Source organism: Oncorhynchus keta, chromosome 3, assembly GCF_023373465.1.
Source record: "Oncorhynchus keta strain PuntledgeMale-10-30-2019 chromosome 3, Oket_V2, whole genome shotgun sequence".
NCBI classification, from domain to species: Eukaryota; Metazoa; Chordata; class Actinopteri; order Salmoniformes; family Salmonidae; genus Oncorhynchus; species Oncorhynchus keta.
Genome location: NC_068423.1, coordinates 18049679 through 18073545, shown reverse-complemented (window position 1 = coordinate 18073545; position 23867 = coordinate 18049679). Strand labels below are relative to the sequence as shown.

The 23867-nt window shown below is 41.7% G+C and overlaps 2 protein-coding genes and 1 long non-coding RNA gene across 11 annotated transcripts in view; 2 read left to right on the top strand and 1 right to left on the bottom strand.

Annotated features, from left to right (window-relative positions):
* Window positions 1-488, top strand: part of LOC118368292 (uncharacterized) — a 4826-nt gene extending 4338 nt beyond the window's left edge. For all 6 annotated transcript variants that reach the window (XR_008088902.1, XR_004822293.1, XR_004822297.1 and 3 more), the window contains one exon: window positions 9-488. This is a non-coding gene — a long non-coding RNA (uncharacterized LOC118368292). The remainder of the gene's footprint in view (window positions 1-8) is intronic.
* LOC118368259 (ankyrin repeat domain-containing protein 1-like) lies at window positions 271-23631 on the bottom strand. Of its 3 annotated transcripts, XM_035752229.2 has the most exons (10): window positions 23578-23631; window positions 13110-13210; window positions 3835-3975; window positions 3429-3557; window positions 2839-2946; window positions 2627-2725; window positions 2347-2445; window positions 1849-1947; window positions 1345-1443; window positions 271-1102 (listed from the first exon to the last, which is right to left on the bottom strand). In XM_035752229.2, exons 1-10 carry the CDS (start codon window positions 23582-23584, stop codon window positions 1004-1006), a joined length of 981 nt encoding a protein of 326 aa, XP_035608122.1. In that variant the 5' UTR covers window positions 23585-23631; the 3' UTR covers window positions 271-1003. The 3 variants fall into 3 exon arrangements, with proteins under 3 accessions (XP_035608122.1, XP_052347577.1, XP_035608131.1); XM_052491617.1 differs by lacking the exons at window positions 13110-13210; window positions 23578-23631 and adding an exon at window positions 6861-6999; XM_035752238.2 differs by lacking the exons at window positions 13110-13210; window positions 23578-23631 and adding an exon at window positions 4467-4587.
* Window positions 23087-23867, top strand: part of LOC118368272 (polycomb group RING finger protein 5-B-like) — a 19242-nt gene continuing 18461 nt past the window's right edge. Inside the window, exon 1 of one of the 2 annotated variants that reach the window (XM_035752267.2) lies at window positions 23087-23263. The gene's annotated coding sequence lies outside the window, so the exon portion shown is untranslated. The remainder of the gene's footprint in view (window positions 23264-23867) is intronic. The other variant, XM_035752249.2, reaches the window with a different exon arrangement.

Below are 23867 nucleotides of genomic sequence, written 5' to 3'. Positions count from 1 at the left end.
CATTCCAGAAACAAGAAAGACTGCCTTGGGTATTGTACACACTATGAAGAAAGAGCAGCCATTAAGAGACAGCCTCAGAGGGCTAAGATTGAGACTGCATAGTAGAAAGTAAAATGCTTTTGGATGAATAGAGAATGTGTATGTAAATGCCCTTTTATGAATATCTTTGTGTTAATGTGACTGTTTTCTAATTGTCAGTGGTTATAGTTTGTCATGGATTAGCAACTATGATGATGCTTGTTCCTTTTAGACAAAGGAATCAAATTCAGATAGCAAAGGCAATGCTGTATATTTAATACATTTACAGGTAAACATGTAGTGGAAACATTGAAGTTACTTCAGGAAGTGTATTAATACTACACAAGCATTTTCAAATCCTGTATTCTCACTGACTACCACACAACCAGGTTGAAGCCACAGGCTTGCTTTCTGCGGAACAGTATTGTTTTGTGACTATCTTTTTATATTAAAGAGAATTTAAGAATGTATCAATTCAGTAATTTCTTTCTAAAAATGTGACTGTATACTATAGTCATGCTGATGTCACATTTTCCAAACGTTGAACTTTCTCTTTCCCCCTCATAGTTCATTTGTCAACCAACCTTTAGCATTTCAGACTTCCAATAAGCTGCCTATAAAGAAACAAACATCCCTGGGAGCAAATGCAGTTAGCTCAAAGTTCCAGACCAAACCTCTGCTAGTTCACAAAAATTGACTCCGGTCCTTGAAGTCAGCCTAGCGTAAATTAAACCAAAGATGATCTATTGACAAGACATTCGCGTGATGGGCTTATCTCGCGTGGGCAGATTTTGGGCAGAGTAAATCCTCTCCCTTCACCTCTTCATCTATGATGAAACCTTGGAGGCTGTATGTCTTTAATCAACAGATAAATAATCACTTTGACAACTACTCTGCACAAAGGATCTGGGCTATTGTTTGCTGTTATCTACTCATTCTGAGTGAGTTCCGACCTGTATAAAATGCAATTTAATTGAACAGGACTTTACTTGACAGGAGTTTTTGCATCATCCTTGAAGTTGCTGAGAATCGATTTAGCCCCACTTTGCCACTCCAGAGTGCTATCCAATGCTGACTTTCCCACCTGTGTTGGAGGAAAAACAAAGATGTATTTATCTCAATAGTAGTTAGTGGTATGTTACAGCAATAACTTTTGACTAATGTTTTCTTGTGATTTGATATTGGGTGTATTTCTTCTGATCTCAGATGCAATCTTACTCATCACCACAAGATGGCACTGTGTTCATGGATAAATCCTGTCACCTTTCGCTATCACTAGTATGATTCTCTGACTACATGATGCATGTAAGTTGGTAAAATACTTACACAATTCTTGAGTTTTGGATTGGCTCCATGAAGCAGGAGTAGTTGGATGATTTTGAATCTGTTCAGTCTCACTGCATCGTGCATGGGAGTGTCTCCTTCCTGTGTAAAATAAATAAACAAAACCATAGCTAAAGACCCATTACATTGGTGTTTCATACTTAGTTAAGCAATAAGGCCCGGGGAGGTGTGGTATATTACCGATATACCACAGCTAAGGGATGTTCTTATGTACAACACAGAGTGCCTGGATACAGCCCTTACCCATGGTATATTGGCAATATACCACAAACCCCCAAGGTGCCTTATTGCTATTATAAACTTGTTACCAATGTAATTAGAACAGTACACATTTTTGTGTCATACCCATGGTATATGGTCAGCTATACCATGGCTGTCAGCCAATCAGCATTCATGGCTTGAACCACCCAGTTTAAAATTCTGATTAGATTCTAAGGTATATATATCGGAGCAAATTAATTCCCACACTGAATGAGAATAACTCACCCTGTCTTTGGCATTGACGTCAGCTCCACAGTGGACTAGTTGTTCAGCACATTCATAGTGACCGGTTCTCACTGCAACATGAAGGGGAGTGCTGCGGAGCTAATGAATGAACAAAGAAACATTTACAGATGTAAGATCTTCATTTGATCACCCTGTTGCAGGATAACTTTCCTGCAATCTTGGAAATGTCAAACTTGTAGTGTGTTTAAGGTTTAGAGGCTTCTGAAGTTTCTATTTTCCACTTTGACATTTCAGACTTCATTTTCTCTTCTGGAAAATGTATCAACCCCTACAACAAAATGTAAATGAGTATAATCCACATTATTTCCCAGCTGTAACAAACTGGCTCAAATTAAGATCTGTAAGGATAAATCACATTGAACCTAATCTCAGGTCCAGGTTTGTCATGAGAGATTACATTGGCCCTGATGCATTTAGTCATATTTGTGCATGTTCTGACCCACAGTGGCATGTTAGCTTTGTGTTCTGTAGTCTTACCTTATCCCTGGCAGAGAAGCTGCCGTCTTTGTTGAGCAGCAGTTCTAACACAGACGTGCTTCCTCCTCGGCAGGCAGAGTGGACAGCAGTAGCATCCAGCTAAATGAAGGCAACCAATGGGATTATACATTATACAAAAATCCACCTTGTTTTTCTCTGTTCCTTTCTCTCATCAACACCAACTGATTTTACAGTAAAGGATCAAAGACTGTGCAATATATTGCCAAGTGCTTTCCTCCCGTGGACCTGCAGTTATTTTTGAGCTTTTCCATTAAAGTACCTTGTCTTTGTACTCAATTGAAGCTCCAGCCTCCAGTAGCCTCTTCACAACATCCACGTGTCCCTGTGTGCAAGCTCTGTGCAGGCCTGTGCGTCTGAACTGTAAAGGCATAGGAAGGAGGACATTGCATTACAACACACATTACACACGACACAGCTGAGCTGACATGCATTGGCAAACTTCAGCTTGGTCGGTGTTGTCTAAACACTCACATTGTCACAAGCGTTGATATCTCCCGATTTTTCCAGATACCTTTCGATCAATGGCAGTTTGTTCTCCTCGCAGGCCTTGAAGAAATCTTCCTCATTCACATAATAAGGCTGCAAGGAGAGATGGTGATTCATCTGAATGTAGCCAGGGGCGGACTGTCAGAAATGCCAGATGGGCTAGTCCATTTTTAGCCCAGTGGGCCTGTCTGACTTGTTGGGGGGGGGTTGCACAAAATAATAATAATTTCACTAATAATGGGTGCCTCAAGGAAAAAATTGTCCAGTGTGTTATAAATGCCAGGGCCAATTTCTGGTCCCTGTCCACCCCTGAACGTAGCAGTTACTTAGTAGTTATCAGTCTTCTTATGCTGGGTCAAATCTTATTAATTGCCTCTATTCTTAAATCTCAAATTCGATTATTTATCAATTCAATTCAAGGGGCTTTATTGGCGTGAAGTAGATAATATACAAAAGTGAAATAAACAAAAATTAACAGCAAACATTACACTGACAGAAGTTCAGAAAGAATAAAGACATTACAAATGTAATATTATGTATATATACATCCTACTCAACTACTAGGCCTGTCTTACCACAGTCTCTGGTGGGGGTGGTGGCTTGCGAACTTGTACTCTTCTCGCTCTCTTTCTTGACTTCCTCAGTTGCAGAATATTCTGGAGGTCATCAATTGTCTCTAACCTCAGATGTCCAGATTTGTCTACCTGCAGAATCAAACATTTCAACTAGAGAGATGCTATACATCTTGCCCTCCTATAAAGTTGCTTCGCAACTGGGGATTTAATACTTGGTACCATGATCTTTATGATTACTCTTTTTGTGCCAAAACTACTGCAGCAAATTCACAGGGTTTCCCAACCAAGATTCAAACCGCAACCTTATGTCTGTCTATTCAACACATAAACATACCTCATTAGGGCTGAACCTCTTAACAAGATTGCTGGCATTGCCCTAAGGATGCTACGATAGTATTCGACTTACATTTAAATTCAAGGGGACATCCGTGTTAGCCAAGCTGTCCTTGTGAGATCGCAGGTCATCTTGTTTCTCCTGGTTAACTGATGTCTCGTATTCTCCCTCTGAATACTCCGCTTCTCCAGGCTCGCATTTTTTGGCGGTAACCTTGAATACAAAACACTGTATTAGGAATATGTGAGCAACTGAGACAATCCTGTGACCCCATGCCCATTGGCATCTGTGATAGAGGGAGTGAGTAGAATACACCCAACAGCAGGTGTAAGAAGGCTTTTCACAGAGAATTCCGCTCTTCATGTGATTATCGTTCTCAAACTGTTACTGTAGAAGTCAATATTCATCTCAGAGTTGTTGAGGTTGCAGCTCAGCGTCATGAACACAGTCCAACATCCGAAATCCTAATTGCAGACTCTAACCCTAAATTCTTTGCTACTGTGGTCATTCTGTGGATCACAATAAAAATCTAGTGGAACGAAAGCAGATAGCTTTCTAAAAAATTGCCAGAGGAATTGTTACATACCACTCCACTGTCGGAGCTAGGAACACAAGCATTTCGCTACACCCGCAATAACATCTGCTAAATATGTGTATGTGACGAATAAAATTGGATTTGATTTGAAAAAGACATAAAGACCCACTCTTTGAATACCCATCAGCTCAAATCCCCAGTCAATGGTCAGTGTGAACTGTCTGTGTTCTACGGTTGCAGGCCTCAGTTCAACGTCTTATATGTATTTGAAGCTGGCAAGCAATGAGATCATGTTCTAATCCGGGTGTCTCGCCTGGCTCCGCCACAGGGCAAGGTTTCCTGTCACGGCCCGGCTGGCACGTTTGGGAGAAGGAAGGGGTGAGCTGAGAAAGCCATGGGACTGAGTCGGATGCCTTTGGCTGCCATCGCCTCTATCAGTCAGTACCAGGAATGGAAGTGAAACCTGAATTGCGGAACCAACTCTATGGCTACATGCCGCCATGCACGGTGACCAAAGGCTCCAGTTATGTAATGGCCTTCCACTCCCCCCTCAAACAGTAGTTCCCACCAACAGCTGGCCCCGGGCCCAGTAGCCTCTGCCATATAGAACATACTGTAACTACAAGCCTCAGCTACGACACAGACAGGGCAGGAAGGGATGACTTAGTAGGCTTTACAGCATCCAAACATCTATTTATACAACTCAATGACTTGTGTTCTGTGTTCTACTACCCCGTGACATATTATGTACAGACTGATATGAGTAGCTGTTTGTTTCTCAGTGGGTCTACTGACTGACGGACGGACAGACTGCATTTTCTGTGTCGTTTTTATCGTATTGGATTTCTGTACCATTGCATTACTTACACTGGTCAATACAATTATTACTACCTGAAACTCACAGGAGGTTGGTGGCACCTTAATTGGGGACAATGGGCTTGTGGTAATGACTGGAGTGGAATTGATGGAATGGTATCAAATAGATGATTTCCATGTGGTTGATACCATTCCATTTGCTCAGTTCCGGCCATTATTATGAGTCGTTCTCCCCTCAGCAGCCTCCTGCCCTTAAACTAGTTTTATTGGAGCCGGTGATAAATCAAATTGTATTTGTCACATGCTCTGAATACATCCTTACCGTGAAATGCTTACTTACAAGCCCTGAAACCAACATCGCAGATTTAAGAAAATAGAGTGAAGAAAATACTTACTAAATAAACTAAAGTAATACAAATATATAAGTAACACAATAAAATAACAATAACGAAGATATATACAGTGGGTACCGGTACCGAGTCAATGTGAAGGAGGTACAGGTTAGTCGAGGTCATTTGTACATCTTTCTACTGAGTCACATGGATGGGCTACGTGTTTAACAGCTGTCGTATTTTTACAAGCACACACTAATCTGTAGAGCTCAAAATGAACAAGTGAAACATAGCTCATTTTTAATGGTTACACTGGACTAATCCAGCCTGTCACAATTACCTTATTCCCATGTCCAATTGACAAATAGCACCATAAATGTTATCTTTAGCAAAGTGGGTGGCGCAGTATTCAGGCATGTCTTAATTATACTAAGAATATGTCTCAGTGACACAGAACATTAAGATGTAACCACTACATCTACATTTAAAATGTGTCTCTTGCCCTGACATAGAAGAGACTACTTTATTAGGACTTTGACGATGTCTGGAAAGACCATACCAGGGGCTAGCATGCCTCTTAAAGATCATATTCATTCTAAAGGACAAACAGCACTTCATCCTCTTTTTAAAAAAATAGTTGCGATACCTGCTCCCAAAGATACTCTCAGTTTTCTTTCTTAAAACGTTGTGCAGTAGGCCTAATAGTTATTTCACTTTTTACTGAAGTGAGATTCCATGATTGGGAACATTTTAGAATCTCCACCTGTTCTTGTTTTGTATCTAAGTGCCTGTTTGATTCACATCGATTGGAACTTGAATAGTCTATCCTGTTGATGTAATACCATGAACTGCACATGTGTTTACAGCGCAGTGTGTGGACATGGTTGCACCTCAATTGCTCTCTGATCAAGTGATTATTAATCCTACCATACATCACAATGAAAACTTTAAATATGTAACACAAACCAATGGGATTACTATTATAATAATAACTTCACAAATATTTGCGCAGTATTTGTAGTATAATTAAACAAGTGCGGATGAAAATAAAACTAGCCTGGTGAAACCAGCCTGATCTCGGAGTTCACTATTCAATTTGACCAGGCTAGAAGGAAAAACACAAGACCCACAAACACTGAAAGGCAAATATAAAAACATCCAAAAGCTTAAAGATCAACATTCAAGTAGTGCCATGGATATGATCAGTATACATATTTGATTACAGTAGATATTATAATCCATGTTTGTACCAAACCCCTCACAGCTACTGTTGAGAACCTTTACAGCAATGCTGGTTGATTTGACAGGCTGTAAAGCAACATTTTGTCATTGTATCATCAACCAACATTGCACATCATTATTGTCAAAGTTTAAGTTGTTTAAGTTGTTTGATTATATGAATACCGTATATTTACATTTTCTGCAGTGGCAGGATCCATGGCCTCAAGTTGTCCCTGCAAGGGTCTCCCTCTACCTGCAAGTATAGTTTCTCAGTTCAGCCCTGTATTGACAGGTGAGGGGGATATGATCTCTTGTGCTTTCAGATCAAAATCTTACTCCTGTGGGGAGGTTGGCCCTCTTGAAAACATTGCTTTACAGCCTGTCTGCTACATCCAGCCAATCACATCCCACCCTCATCACTTACCCCTAACGCTGGAACGACCGGGAGATACGTCACTCCTGCTTACCTCCATCCTCATTTGGCAAGTTATGTTTTTTTTTGCATTTCTCATCTCCACTAAGTGTTTTTGTTTATTTTCTTTAATTAAAAAAAACAGTGTAATACTTTTTTTTGTTACAGGAAAAAGTCACTTGAAAATGTTTATCTGATGGTAGTTGAAGATGTAAACCGGGCAGGAGTGAGCTATCAACATAAATGGGTGACAGGACATCGACGTACATAAGGACTGAGATACAGTTTCAGAACAACATACAAGTGAACAAGATATGTTCATGTTGTCAAGTTGTAAAAGTGTTGTAAGTCATGAGCCACAGCATGAGTGGAATAACAAGCAAGCAGAACAGAAACAAAACCCTTGAACCGAAAGCTAAAAAAAATATATATTAAACCTATTTATGCAGGATAGTTTGTTAGGTCTCTTGCTCAGAGACTGCAGCAAACAGAGTAAAGTAGTAAAAAAAACATTTAAAAGTTAGTTATTTTATGAATTATTTAATGAATTATTTTAAAGGTTTGGTTGTTTTTAAATCAACAAAGACTGAGCTGTGTTTTCCAGTTTAAACACGTACAGCATAGTGGTAATGGGATTTAGAATGACAAGGCTGGTTCCCCAGACTCAGATGAAGTCTACTCGACATGGACTAAAAAGCACTTTAAATATAAAATCTCGATTGAAAAAGGTTTTAGTCCAGAAGTAGGTTTTCAGACATGAAAAGTCTGACATTGTCCAATAAATATTACTTTATCATGAGGTAATGTTCTTTAAACTCTAGCTGAAGTGGCAATCCTATCTCTGGCATGGTTGGCATACTTTTTGGATAGGGAATGTTGAATAGGACAATAAAACTATAAATAATATGGCAGACATAAAAAGACCACCAGCACAGGGATCAGGGGTGAAGTTCTGCCTCCTTGACCACCTTTCCTCCCCTCAGAGTGTCATGTGGATTCTTGTAAAACTCAATCTGTAATGCAACACAGCTGAAGGGCCAGTCTCTTTGCATATCAATACCTCTCATTCCTTGACCCTTTAACTGGTTATACCATCTGCTCTGTGCCTTTAGAGAGGGCCAGGTATGTCAGATCACCCACCACCCACCTTGAGATAAAACAGAGTTTGTTCCGTGCTATCTTCATCAAATTTCAGGGACGGTTGAATAAGTAGGATTGATTGCACATCTTAGAATTCAAACAATGCTTGAGGAAAGCACTGAGATTCAGTTTTGTTTGATCTGAGGCACAGCACATATTTTAAATTACTCTGGAGTCTGGACATGTGAATGTGGTTTGATGATGCCATGGAGTTATGTTGTATGTTGTGTGTAACTTAAGAAATGCATGTTGTTCTAATGGCGCCGGAGAGGATGGCTGCCATTTTATTGGCTCTTAACCAACCATGCTATTTTGTTTTTGTTTTTTCGAATTGTTTGTAATTTGCTTTGTACATAATGTTGCTGCTACGTTCTCGTATGACCGAAAAGAGCTTTTGGATATCAGAACAGCGATTACTCACCTTAAATTGGACAAATAATTTAATGAGAGGGATGTACTCCAGATACCCAAACAGGCCCTCATCCCGGTCATTTGCAGGAGAAAGAGACGGAAGAGGTATCGCGGAAGGAGATTGGGGTGCCTTGCTGAGGATCCACCGACAAGTGGCTAATCTGCCTTTGCCATCGGTCCTATTGGCCAACGTACAATCGCTGAATAATAAATTGGACAAACTAAAAGCATGTATATCCCACCAATGGGACATTAAAAACTATAATATCTTATGTTTCACCAAGTCGTGGCTGAACGACGACATGAATAACATTCAGCTGATACAGTTACACTGTATCTGCAGGATAGAACAGCATCCTTTGGTACGACAATGGGTGACGGTCTATGTATATTTGTAAACAACAGCTGGTGCACGATATCTAAGGAAGTCTCAAGGTTTTGCCTGAGGTAGAGTATCTCATTATAAACTGTAGACCACACTATCTACCTAGAGAGTTTTCATCTGTATTTTTTGTAGCTGTCTACATACCACCACAGACCGATGCTGGCACTAAGACCGCACTCAATGAGCTGTATACCAACATAAGCAAACAGGAAAACGCTCATTCAGAGGCGGTGCTCCTAGTGGCCGGGGACTTTAATGCAGGGAAACTTAAATCAATTTGACCTCATTTCTACCAGCATGTTAAATGTGCAACCAGAAGGAAAAAAACGGTAGACCACCTTTACTCCATACACAGTGACACAAGCCTACTAGACGAGCTAAATAACTTCTATGCTTGCTTCGAGGCAAGTAACACTGAAACATGCATGAGAGCATCAGCTGTTCTGGACAACTGTGTAATCAAGCTCTCCACAGCAGGACCAGAAGGTTTACCAGGATGTGTACTCCAGATCCACGTCATTTGCGTGAAGAAAAGACAGAGTAAAAGAGGACACAGATCGGGCTGCCTTTGAGAATCTGTAGGTGAGCAAGTAAACTCCCATTGCCATCAATTCTACTTGCTAACATGTAATCATTGGAAAATAAAACTGATGACCTACAATTACGATTATCCTACCAAAGGGACATTAAGAACTGTAATATCTTATGTTTCACCGAGTCGTGGCTGAACGACGACACAGATAATATAGAGCTGGAGGGATTTTCAATGCACAGGCAGAACAGAGAAGCTACGTCTGGTAAGACGAGGGGTGGGGGTGTGTGTCTTTTTGTCAATAACAGCTGGTGCGCAATGTAATATTAGACATCGTTATGATAAGCTGTACACCACACTATCTCATCTATATTATTTGTAGCCGTCTATTTACCACCACATACCGATGCTGGAACTAAGACTGCACTCAACCAACTCTATAAGGCCATAAGCAAACATGAAAATACTGAGCCAGAAGCGGTGCTCCTAGTGGTTGGGGACATGAATGCAGGCAAACTTAAATCACTTTTACCACATTTTTACCAGGATGTCACATGTGCAACCAGAGGGGGAAAAAAACTCTAAACCACCTTTACTCAACACAGAGATGCATACAAAGCTCTCCACCGCCCTCCATTTAGCAAATCTGACCATAATTATATCCTCCTGATTCCTGCTTACAAGCAAAAACTAAAGCAGGAAGTACCAGTGGCTTGCTCAATACGGAAGTGGTCAGATGACACAGATGCTACGCTAAAGGACTGTTTGCCAGCACAGACTGGAATATGTTCCGGGATTCATCCAATGGCATTGAGGAGTATACCACCTCAGTCATCGGCTTCATCAATAAGTGCATTGACGACGTCGTGCCCACAGTGAGCTTACGTACATAACCCAACCAGAAGCCATGGATTAAAGGCAACATCCGCATTGAGATAAAGGCTAGAGCTGTTGCTTTCAAGGAGCGGGACACTAATCCGGCCTATAAGAAATACCACTGTGCCCTCGGACGAACCATCAAACAAGCAAAGCATCAATACATCAATACATTTAGATTGAATACTACTACACCGGCTCTGAAGCTCGTCGGATGTGGCAGGGCTTTTATAACTATTACAGACTACAAACGGATACCCAGACGTGAGCTATCCAGTGACACGAGCCTACCAGATGAGCTAAATGCATTTTATACTCGCTTCGAGGCAAGCAACACTGAAGCATGCACGAGAACACCAGCTGTTCTGAATGACTGTGTGATAACGCTCTCAGTAGCCGATGTGAGCAAGACCTTTAAACATGTCAACATTCACAAAGCCGCAGGGATTTGAGTACACATGGATTACCAGGATGTGTACTCAAAGCATCTGCAGACCAACTGGCATGTGTCTTCACTGACATTTTCAATCTCTCCCTGACTGAGTCTGTAATACCTACATGTTTCAATCAGACCACCATAGTCCCTGTGCCCAAGGAAGCGAAGGTAACCTGCCTAAATTATTACAGACCCGTAGCACTCATGGCGGTAGCCATGAAGTGCTTTGAAAGGCTGGTCATGGCTCTCATCAACAGCATCCTCCTGGATACCCTAGACCCACTCCAATTTGCATACTGCCCCAACAGATCAACAGCTGATGCAATCTCAATCGCACTCCACACTGCCCTTTCCCACCTGGACAAAAGGAACACCTATGTGAGAATGCTGTTCATTGACTACAGCTCAGCGTCCAACACCATAGTGCCCACGAAGCTCATCACTAAGCTAAGGACCCTGGGCAAAACACCTCCCTCTGCAAACTGGATCCTGGACTTCCTGATGGGCTGCCACCAGGTGGTGAGGGTAGGTAGCAACACGTCTGCCACGCTGATCCTCAACACTGGGGCCCCTCAGGGGTGTGTACTTAGTCCCCTTCTGTACTCCCTGTTCATCCACGATTGCGGGGCCAAGCACGACTTCAACACCATCATTAAGTTTGCTGACAACACAACCGTAGACCTGATCACCGACAAAGATGAGACAGCCTATAGGGAGGAGGTCAGAGAACTGGCAGTGTGGTGCCAGGACAACAACCTCTCCCTCAATGTGAGCAAGACAAATGAGATGATCATGGACTACAGGAAAAGGTGGGCCGAACAGACCCCCATTAACATCAGCGGGGCTGTAGTGGAACGGGTCGAGAATTTCAAGTTCCTTGGTGTCCATATCACCAACGAACTATCATGGTCTAAACACACCAAGATAGTCGTGAAGATGGTACGACAAAACCTATTCCCCCTCAGGAAACTGAAAAGATTTGTCATGGGTCCTCAGATCCTCAAAAGCTGCAACATCGAGAGCATCCTGACGGGTTGCATCACTGCCTGGTATGGCAACTGCTCAGCCTCCGACCGCAAGGCACTACAGAAAGTACATCACTTGGGGCCAAGCTTCCTGCCATCCAGGACCTCTATACCAGGCGATGTCAGAGGAAGGCCCAAAAAATAGTCAACGACTCCAGCCACCCTAGTCATAGTGTTCTCTCTGCTATCGCACGGCAAGCGGTACCCGGTGCGCCAAGTCTAGATCCAAGAGGCATCTAAACAGCTTCTACCTCCAAGCCATAAGGCTCCTGAACATCTAATCAAATGGCTACCCAGACTATTTGCATTGCCCCCCCCCCCACCCCTCCTTTATGTTGCTGCTACTCTCTGTTATCTATGCATAGTCACTTTAATAACTCAACCATATTACCTCAATTACCTCGACTAACCGGTGCCCCCACACATTGACTCTGTACCGGTACCCCCTGTATATAGATAGCCTCGTTATTGTTATTTTATTGCTGCTGTTGAATTATTTCTTACTTTTTGAAAAAAAGTGTGGGGTATTTTTCTTAAAACTGCATTGTTGGTTAAGGGCTAAGGGCTTGCAAGTAAGCATTTCACTGTAAGGTCTACTACACCTGTTGTATTTGGTGCATGTGACAAATTTGATTTGATTTGTGTGTAACTTAAGGCATGCATTGTGTCAAAGAGAGTGGGTGAGAATCATGTGACCCTAGACTGCTGCTGCGCTGTGTAAAGACAGCAACACACAGAGGAAATATGCAGAACACCCTGTGTGTGTGTGTGTGTGTGTGTGTGTGTGTGTGTGTGTGTGTGTGTGTGTGTGTGTGTGTGTGTGTGTGTGTGTGTGTGTGTGTGTGTGTGTGTGTGTGTGTGTGTGTGTGTGTGTGTGTGTGTGTGTGTGTGTGTGTGTGTGCATGAGTGTGTGCATGAGTATGTGCATGAGTGTGTGAAATAGAGGGTTATGCATGCAATACTGTAGAAGCAGCAGGTGATGCCTGTCCAATGTGACGGAAAGACTCACACTCATGTCAAATATTGATACATCACATGGGGATGGGGTTAGAGGGTAAGTGTGGACAGTAATAGATGTGTCAAAAACAGAGGTGTAGTCACATGAGATAGAAAATCGTTTTGGTGATATAAGGTAACAGGACCAGCCACAACTAATTGTCACTCAGTAATATAAAGAAAATAACAAATGTGCATATTATGTAATTTACTGTTTGACATGTTCTTACCATAAAAGCACCATTCGCCCCCTCAAACTCTTCCTCCTCATCATCAAACAGGGACAGGGTGTCCCAGAGGGAAAGCAGCTTAATCACAGAAATGTCGGATCCTAGATAAAAAGGACACATAACTCGTTAAAATGAAGATTATTGTTAGGAATCCTGGGAGGGAGACATTTTCCAGGTGGCCTTTTGGTATTTGGTTGTTGGGAAAAAACATTGTCAATGCAGCCAGCCAATTACCTTGCAAAAATACAAAGCCTCACAAGTGTGGTTGATCTCTCTTTGGTCAACGTGGTGTTGCATACTATCTAATGATCATGGACTATCTTCCTATGTGAAGCTTTCATAATATACCCTCACAGCATGGAGATGTTTATGTGTGTCCTCTTACATGACATGGTTGCTAAACAAGCAGGCCAGACGTGCTGAATGTGCAATGGACAGGAATGTGAGGCAATCTACTGGGCATACCACATCATTCCAACGTGGAAAAGTGGGTAATATTTGGTTGAGACGTTGATCAATGAGTTTTCAACCTTTATTCACCCACTCAAAAAGACAGGCAGAAGTTTGTTGAATTCCCATTGTGTTATCACTATGCTTTCAACCATCCAAAAGCACAACAAAATTCCTACAGAAAAACTTGTCTTCTAAACGTTTTATCACGTCGCTATCATCCATTTAAAAGCACAACAAAGTTCAAATGGGAATACAATGTCAGATATTTTGTATGTATACGACAATATAGCATGTTATCACTGTGCGTCATCTAATAGCACAACCAAATGACCTTGATTATAGCTGAGATTACATTAAAAGTACATTGCGCAAATTACTAATTCTGTATGAGATTCTGCACAGATTATTATACTGTGGCAATGTTATATCTCCACAGACCTGCGACCTTTGCATGATGTCTTGAATATGCACGTTTTTTATGATTACATAAGAAGACATTTATAGTTAGTTACCTCAAAATGTCTACATATTGTCTACATATTAATAATAATTGATATGTTGGGTTCACGTCTCCATCTCAACCAAAAATCTAAGTTAAAGAATAGGACTAAATTGGGGGGGGAGAATCCTATATCGACATAACCTGAAAGTCCGCTCAGCAGTGGCTTCTTCCTTGCTGAGCGGACTTTCAGGTTATGTCGATATAGGACTCGTTTTACTGTGGATATAGATACTTTTGTATCTGTTTCCTCCAGCATCTTCACAAGGTTTTTTGTTGTTGTTCTGGATTGATGTGCACTTTTCGCACCAAAGTACGTTCATTTCTAGGAGACAGAACGCGTCTCCTTCCTGAGCGGTATGACAGCTGCGTGGTCCCATGGTGTTTATACTTGTGTACTGAGTTATCAGCTGATGTATGACGAGCTATATAAATAAATTTGATTTGATAAATTTGATTTTGATGATTTGATGATACTATTGTTTGTACAGATGAACGTGGTACCTTCAGGCGTTTGGAAATTGGTCCCAAGGATGAACCAGACTTGTGGAGGTCTACAATTTCTTTTCTGAGGTCTTGGCTGATTTCTTTTGATTTTCCCATGATGTCAAGTAAAGAGGCACTGAGTTTGAAGGTAGGCTTTGAAATACATCCACAGGTACACCTCCAATTGACTCAAATTATGTCAATTAGCCTATCAGAAGCTTCTAAAGTCATTACATAATTTTCTGGAATTTTCCAAGCTGTTTAAAGGCACAGTCAATTTAGTGTATGTAAACTTCTGACCCACTGGAATTGTGATACAGTGAATTATAAGTGAAATACTCTGTTTGTAAACAATTGTTGGAAAAATGACTTGTGTCATGCACAAGTAGATGTCCTAACTGACTTGCCAAAACTATAGTTTGTTCACAAGAAATTTGTGGAGTGGTTGAAAAACAAGTTTTAATGACTCCAACCTAAGTGTATGTAAACTTCTGACTTCAAGTGTATTTACATTCTCAATTTATTTTCCTTTTTGCACCTATCACAAACAACTTCGCTTCACCTCCTTGGACAATGACAGTTGAAGGTTCCTCTGAGTATAATGCACCTCCGTTAGCGGTCGTTACCCACAGAGGACAGCACTAGACATCTTCAGGGACCAGGCGAATGTATAAGGAATATATTTGTGTCAGATTCACTCCCACCCATTGATTGTAAGGCTCGGGCCTTTTTCTCTCCTTCAAATGAGCTACAGCAGTGACTTGAACATGCTGCAGCCCTAATCAGTCTTGGGACCTGTCAATACCAAGTGGCTCAGAGTCCAAGTGAAGTCACCGATCCATCTGTATGATCAATACAGGATCAAGTACACTGAATAGTGTTGTGTAATGTATTTAAATCCATTTTTGAATTCCTAAGTACATATGTATCATTGTTGTTTTAATCATGGACCAGCCCATCTGGCATTTATCCAAAATGCCAGATATCCAGTCCACCCCTGGTAGACTACCATGTCAATAAAGTTTGCAGATGACACAACAGTGGCAGGCCTGATCACCGACGACAATGAGACAGCCTATAGGGAGGTCAGAGACCTGGCAGTGTGGTGCCAGGACAACAACATCTCTCTCAACATCAGTGAGACAAAAGAGCTGATTGTGGACTACAGGAAACGAAGAGCCCCTATTTACATTGACGGGGCTGTAGTGGAGTGGGTCGAGAGCTTCAAGTTCCTCAGTGTTCACATCTCTAAGGAATTACATGGTTCACACACACACACACACAGTCGTGAAGGCTGAAGAGATTTGGCATGGACCCTCAGATCCTCAAAAAAATTATATAGCTGCACCATTGAGAGCATCTTGATGTGCTGCATCTCCGCTTAGTATGGAAAAGGTTTGGCATCCGGCCACACTACCCACTTTAGAGGGTAGTACGTACAGCCCAGTAGATCACTGTGGCCGAGCACCTTGCCATCCAGGACCTCTAGAGGAAGGCTCTAAACATTGTCAAAGACTCCATCCACCCAAGTCATAGACTGTTGTCTCTGCTACCGCACGGCAAGTGGTACCGATGCTCCAAGTCTGGAACCAACAGGACCCTGAACAGGTTCTACCCCCAAGCCATAAGACTGTTCAATAGTTAGTTAAATAGTTAACCAAATAGCTACCCGCATTGACCTTTTTGCACACACTTTTTTTGACGCATCACATACGCTGCTGCTACTGTTTACTATATGTCACTTCACTCTTAGTTATACTGTATGTACATATCTACCTCAATAACCTCGCACCTCTGCACATCGACTCGGTACTGGTACCCCCGCGTACATAGCCAAGTTGTTGTTACTCATGTGTATTTATAATTACTTTTATTATAAAAGGTGTTTTACTTTTCTATTATTTCACTATTGTATTTCTCTCTGCATTGTTGGGAAGGGCCTATAAGTAAGCATTTCACTGTTAGTCTACACCTGTTGTGTATAAAGCATGTGACAAATAACATTTGATTTGATTTAACATAGCTCTGGACAGAATTGAGGGCATGTCCTGTCTAAGACTGACGTAAACGACTGAAAGGTGGCTGACACAAAGTTATTGATTGATACATACAATAATAAATTCCATAGGAATAAGAGTTACTCCTGAAATATAGCAAAATGTATGTTCATTGAGTTTCTATTTACATGTGTGTTGAATAGCTGGATACTGGCCGGTCCTACTTCATAGCGGACTAAAGCTATGTAATAACATGCTAATAACAGGCTACTTATCACACCAACACTGTTTGAAGATATGAAGACAACTGGTTATGTAGGCTAAATTTGTTTTGATGTGTTAGTGAATAAGCTATTTGTTGTATTTTTATAGGCTAGGTAGCTGAGGGCATAGGCTTTTATTTGAATATATATATATATTTTTTTACCTTTATTTAACTAGGCAAGTCAGTTAAGGACAAATTCTTATTTGCAATGACGGCCTACACCGGCCAAAACCGGACGATGCTGGGCCAATTGTGCGCCGCTATATGGGACTCCCAATCGCAGCCGGATGTATTACAGCCTGGATTTGAACCAGTGACTCCTCTTGCACTGAGATGCAGTGCCTTAGACCGCTGCACCACTCTGAAGTAGCCACTCTAGGCTACATCAGATCCATAGGTCCACAGGTCCCTCAACCAATACCATACCAAATCAAATCAGAATAAAATCCAATTTTATTTGTCACATACACATGGTTAGCAGATGTTAATGCGAGTGTAGCGAAATGCTTGTGCTTCTAGTTCCGACAACGCAGTAATAACCAACGAGTAATCTAACCTAACAATTCCACAACTACTACCTTATACACACAAGTGTAAAGGGATAAAGAATATGTACATCAAGATATATGAATGAGTGATGCTACAGAACGGCATAGTCAAGATGCAGAGGATGGTATTGAGTACAGTATATACATATGAAATGAGTAATGTAGGGTATGTAAAGATAAAAGTGGCATAGTTTAAAGTGGCTAGTGATACATGTATTACATAAAGATGGCAAGATGCAGTAGATAATATAGAGTACAATATATACATATACATATGAGATGAGTAATGTAGGGAATGTAAACATTACATTAAGTGGCATTGTTTAAAGTGGCGTGTGATACATTTTTCCCATCAATTTCCATCTATTTCCATTATTAAAGTGAGCTGGAGTTGAGTCAGTATGTTGGCAGCAGCCACTCAATGTTAGTGGTGGCTGTTTAACAGTCTGCTGGCCTTGAGATAGAAGCTGTTTTACAGTCTCTCGGTCCCTGCTTTGATGCACCTGTACTGACCTCGCCTTCTGGATGATAGCGGGGTGAACAGGCAGTGGCTCGGGTGGTTGTTGTCGTTGATGATCTTTATGGCCTTCCTGTGACATCGGGTGGTGTAGGTGTCCTGGAGGGAAGGTAGCTTATCTCCGGTGATGCGTTGTGCAGACCTCACTACCCTCTGGAGAGCCTTACGGTTGTGGGCGGAGCAGTTGCCATACCAGGTGATGATACAGCCTGACAAGATGCTCTTGATTGTGCATCTGTAGAAATTTGTGAGTGCTTTTGGTGACAAGCCAAATTTCTTCAGCCTCCTGAGGTTGAAGAGGCGCTGCTGCGCCTTCTTCACAACGCTGTCTGTGTGGATGGACCAATTCAGTTTGTCCGTGATGTGTACACCGAGGAACTTAAAATATATTACCCTCTCCACTACTGTCCAGTCGATGTGGATAGGGGGGTGCTACCTCTGCTGTTTTCTGAAGTCCACGATCATCTCCTTTGTTTTGTTGACGTTGAGTGTGTGGTTATTTTGCTGACACCACACTCCGAGGGCCCTCACCTCCTCCCTGTAGGCTGTCTCATCGTTGTTGGTAATCAAGCCTACCACTGTAGTATCGTCCGCAAACTTGATGATTGAGTTGGAGGCGTGCATGGACAAGCAGTCGTGGGTGAACAGGGAGTACAGGAGAGGGCTCAGAACGCACCCTTGTGGGGCCCCAGTGTTGAGGATCAGCGAGGTGGAGATGTTGTTACCTACACTCACCACCTGGGGGCGGCCCGTCAGGAAGTCCAGTACCCAGTTGCACAGGGCGGGGACGAGACCCAGGGTCTCGAGCTTAATGACGAGTTTGGAGGGTACTATGGTGTTAAATGCTGAGCTGTAGTCGATGAACAGCATTCTCACATAGGTAATCCTCTTGTCCAGATGGGTTAGGGCAGTGTGCAGTGAGGTTGCGATTGCGTCGTCTGTGGACCTATTGGGGCGGTAAGAAAATTGGAGTGGGTCTAGGGTGTCAGGTAGGGTGGAGGTGATATGGTCCTTGACTAGTCTCTCAAAGCACTTCATGATGACAGAAGTGAGTGCTATGGGGCGGTAGTCGTTTAGCTCAGTTACCTTAGCTTTCTTGGGAACAGGAACAATGGTGACCCTCTTGAAGCATGTGGGAACAGGTGGTCTGCGCATGCTCTGAGGATGCGGCTGGGGATGCCGTCTGGGCCTGCAGCCTTGCGAGGGTTAACACGTTTAAATGTTTTACTCACGTTGGCTGCAGTGAAGGAGAGTCCGCAGGTTTTGGTAGCGGGCCGTGTCAGTGGCACTGTATTGACCTCAAAGCGAGCAAAGAAGTTATTTAGTCTGTCTGGGAGCAAGACATCCTGGTCCGCGACGGGGCTGGTTTTCTTTTTGTAATACGTGATTGACTGTAGACCCTGCTACATACCTCTTGTGTCTGAGCCGTTGAATTGCAACTCTACTTTGTCTCTATACTGACGCTTAGCTTGTTTGATTGCCTTGCGGAGGGAATAGCTACACTGTTGAATTCGATCATGTTTCCGGTCACCTTGCCCAGGTTAAAAGCAGTGGTTCGCTCTTTCAGTTTTGCGCGAATGCTGCCATCAATCTATGGTTTCTGGTTTGGGAATGTTTTAATAGTTGCTGTGGGTACGACATCGCCGATGCACTTTCTAATGAACTCGCTCACCGAATCAGCGTATTTGTCAATGTTGTTGTTGGACGCAATGCGGGACATATCCCAATCCACGTGATCGAAGCAGTCTTGAAGCGTGGAATCAGATTGGTCGGACCAGCGTTGAACAGACCTGAGCGGGGGAGCTTCTTGTTTTAGTTTCTGTCTGTAGTTTGGAAGCAACAAAATGGAGTCGTGGTCAGCTTTTCCGAAAGGAGGGAGGGGGAGGGCCTTATATGCGCCGTGGAAGTTAGAATAACAATGATCCAGGGTTTTACCAGCCCTGGTTGCAAAATCAATATGCTGATAGAATTTAGGGGGTCTTGTTTTCAGATTAGCCTTGTTAAAATCCCCAGCTACAATGAATGCAGCCTCAGGATATGTGGTTTTCAGTTTACATAGAGTCAAATAAAGTTTGTTCAGGGCCATCGATGTGTCTGCTTGGGGGGAAATATATACGGCTGTGATTATAATCGAAGATAATTCCCTTGGTAGATAATGCGGTCGACATTTGATTGTGATGAATTCTAAGTCAGGTGAACAGAAGAACTTGAGTTCCTGTATGTTGTTGTGATCACACCACATCTCGTTAATCATAAGCCATGCCCCCCCCCGCCCCTCTTCTTACCAGAAAGATGCTTGTTTCTGTCGGCGAGATGCGTGAAGAAACCAGCTGTCTGCACCGACTCCGATAGCGTCTCTCGAGTGAGACATGTTTCCGTGAAGCAAAGAACGTTACAGTCTCTGATGTCTCTCTGGAATGCTACCCTTGCTCGGATTTCATCAACCTTGTTGTCAAGAGACTGGACAGTGGCGAGTAGTATCCTAGGGAGTGGTGCGCGATGTGCCCGTCTCCAGAGCCTGTCCAGAAGTAGGCTTCGTTTGCCCCTTTTACGGCGACGTTGTTTAGGTTCGCCGGCTGGGATCCGATCCATTGTCCTGGGTGGAAGGCAAAACACAGGATCCGCTTCGGGAGAGTCATATTCCTGGTCGTAATGATGGTGAGTTGACGTTGCTCTTATATTCAGTAGTTCCTCCCGACTGTATGTAATTAAACCTAAGATTACCTGGGGTACCAATGTAAGAAATAACACCTAAAAAAAACAAAATACTGCATAGTTTCCTAGGAACGCGAAGCGAGGCGGCCATCTCTGTCGGCGCCAGAAGTATCTCTCGGTTGATGCTCGGTTGATGAACCCAAGGCTGAAACTGGTTGAATTAACGTTGTTTAAACATAATTTGTCACCATACTGTGAAAAACACATTGGATTTGCAAAAGTAACCAACAAAACTGTTGTTTTGAGGGTGCAATGTATTATGTCATCATGGTAACCAATTTTCAACATAGACAAACCTTGTATAAAATATGTGGAATTTGTACCTTTGAAACAACTTAAGATCTTCAACGTTATATCCACTATCAGAACCAAATACAACAGGCTGGACAGCACCTCCTACTGGAGAGTTGATCTATCTACAGCTATCCCTTTGGTCTCCCATCCAGGGTTTTAACCAAGCACTGCTTTGATATTAGTCATTGACTTCTTCCAATTTGCTATTGTGAGAATGATTATTGAGGCATCTCTTAATAACTAAATAGACTCACTGTTGCTATCGAAGTCCACCAAAGGGTAGGTTAAACAGAGCAAATGAAATGGGACCATACTTATAATATATCATCAATGAGACTATTTAGGCCTATATACTGTAGCATCATTTTGTGAAGTCATCAACATCTATTGTTTCTATTCAACCCAGGGTTCAACAAAAAATATACAAAACATATAGGCCTATGGTTTCAAGGTTTGGTTGATTTCAAATGTAATCATCAAGTTAATAATTCATATGTTGAATTCACGTCTCCATCTCAACCAAAAACCTAAGTTGATTTGATTTAGTCCTATTAAAGCCACAATACTGTATGCAACTTTTTGGGCAACCTGGCCAAATTCCCATAGAGATGTGTGTTATATATCTGTCATTCTCATTGAAAGCAAGTCTAAGAAGCGGTACATCTGTTCTATGTGCACTATTTCTATGCTCCCCGTTCTTAAGTTTCGTTCTTGCATCTTTTACTTTTGTACACCAGCTTCAAACAGCTGAAATTACAATATTGTTGGTTATTGAAAATATATTCCACAGTGGTTAAATGGTACAATGATTCTCTACACTGTACTTGCTTGTTGTCACAAAACCTGAAATTAGGCAAACTATTAGAATTTATGCAACCAGGAAATGGCGGAGTGATTTCTGCATAGATTTATGGTTGAGATGGATACGTGAATCCAACATCAATTGTTAATTTGTAGACAAACTGGATGTTGAGTTGTGTTGGTTGTCAACGCAACCAGATATCAACATTTGAAGGAGATGTATATTTTGTGCCACTGACTTAAGTCTGGCTTTAATTCCAATTTGTCTACAAATTCTCTATGTTGGATTCACATTCTCCTTCTCAACCAAAAATCTAAATGAAAGAATATGACTAAATCAAACAAAACTTTAAATTACTTAGATTTTTTGTTGCAATGGAGACATGAATCCAACATATCAATGACTAATTTCTAGATGGAATTAAAGCCAGACTTTGTCAGTGGCACAAAAGATACATGTCCTTCAAATATTGATATCTGGTTGCGTTGACAACCAAACACAATTCAATATCACTTTTTCAATACAGTAAATACAGCCTATTAACTTTACGAAAAGTTAACAAATTATATGTTGGATTCACATGTCAAACTTAACCAAAAATAAAAGTTCAAGAAACGTCTCAGATGAAACTATCCAAGCATTAGATCTACATATCCTCTAAATGTTGATATTTGGTTGCATTGACAACCAAACACAATTCAATATTACTTTTGTAATACAATAAATAGCCTAAAGTTAAGGCTCTTACAAACTAACGTAACAGTGTTTATTCAACCTTTAAATGAGTAACGTATCCATGGCTACATTTTGACGTTACCTTAACTATAAATGTCTTCTTATGTCATCATAGAACGCTTGCATATTCCAGATGACATGCAAAGGTCGCACACTTGCACTGTGTACTTTTAATGTAATCTCAACTGCAATCCAGGCCATTTGGTTGGTTGTTCTAGTATATGAAACACTGTAACAACTCATTGAGTTTTAGCATAAATACAAAATATCTGACATTCCGATTGGGACTTTCTTGTTCGTTTAAAAAGTTGAAAGCGCAGTGCTAACACATTTATATGACAACTAAACCAAAAATCAGACATTGTTTGGAATTTGGTTGTGCTTTTAGATTCTTGAAAGCATAGTGATAACACATTGGGAATACAATAAACTCCTGGCTGTTGTTGAGTCGTGAATAAAGGCGGAAATCTCATTGATTAACTTCTCAACCTAATATTACCAACATTTCCGCGTTGAATTAAAGTTGTGTGCCCAGTGGGTTGTGTTAATCATATTATAGACAACATTTTACTGGACTACAGAAGTTGTTAATTGAAGGCTGCGTCCTAGTTTGTGTCCAATCAGAATGTATCTGTCGTGGAATGAAAATAAAGCAGCAATGCGTAAACAAGCGCTGGATCCTCCTCCGCCGCTCTCTCCTATCATCTAGCCTATATTCTGAAACCAGTTCCGTATTCAGCGCTACTTTAATGTAACGTCGGTGCGCACACCATACGGCGTTGTAGGTTGTATAATTATCGGATAAGATCACACCATCTCGACCATGGAGCCTTGAACTGGAAGGTAAGCAATGCGTTTACTACTCGATACTCAGAAGCCGAGCAAGCGATGCTTGTTCGTATCCTTTTCCGGTAGGTGCTGTGATAGTAAAGTTTGGGTGGGTTGGGAATGCGATCATGTGTCATATGGGCTATCAAGTTATGGACATGTGCTTTTTGATCTTAGTCAAGTGTGTGCCGTGGCGTTAGTTTATTTTATATCTTAGTGATCGACGTAACGGTGTACGGTCCCAACAATTTGCCTACACGACTTAAATGGCAACAACTTAAATCTTAAGTCAGTTTTTCAGGGTATGTAGCCTACTATGTCAAACTCACCATCCATAGTGTTGTTCGCGCAATATCGTGGGTGACGCAAAGAATGACGCGTATGATTTCCTGGTGATGATGAGGGACATAAGACACAATTGTGTCACTGTAAAGGGGACCATCCTCGATGTATTTCCTTGCTGCGTGTTGACGATTTTTTTTTTGCTATCAAATCTGTGACAATTCTATCATATGACATTTCCTCTCAGAATATTCTAGTCATAGCCTACCCAAGCTAGTCAATGCCTGAACTCTAAACTGATATTATAAACAACGTTGGGATCATGCAACTAAGCATA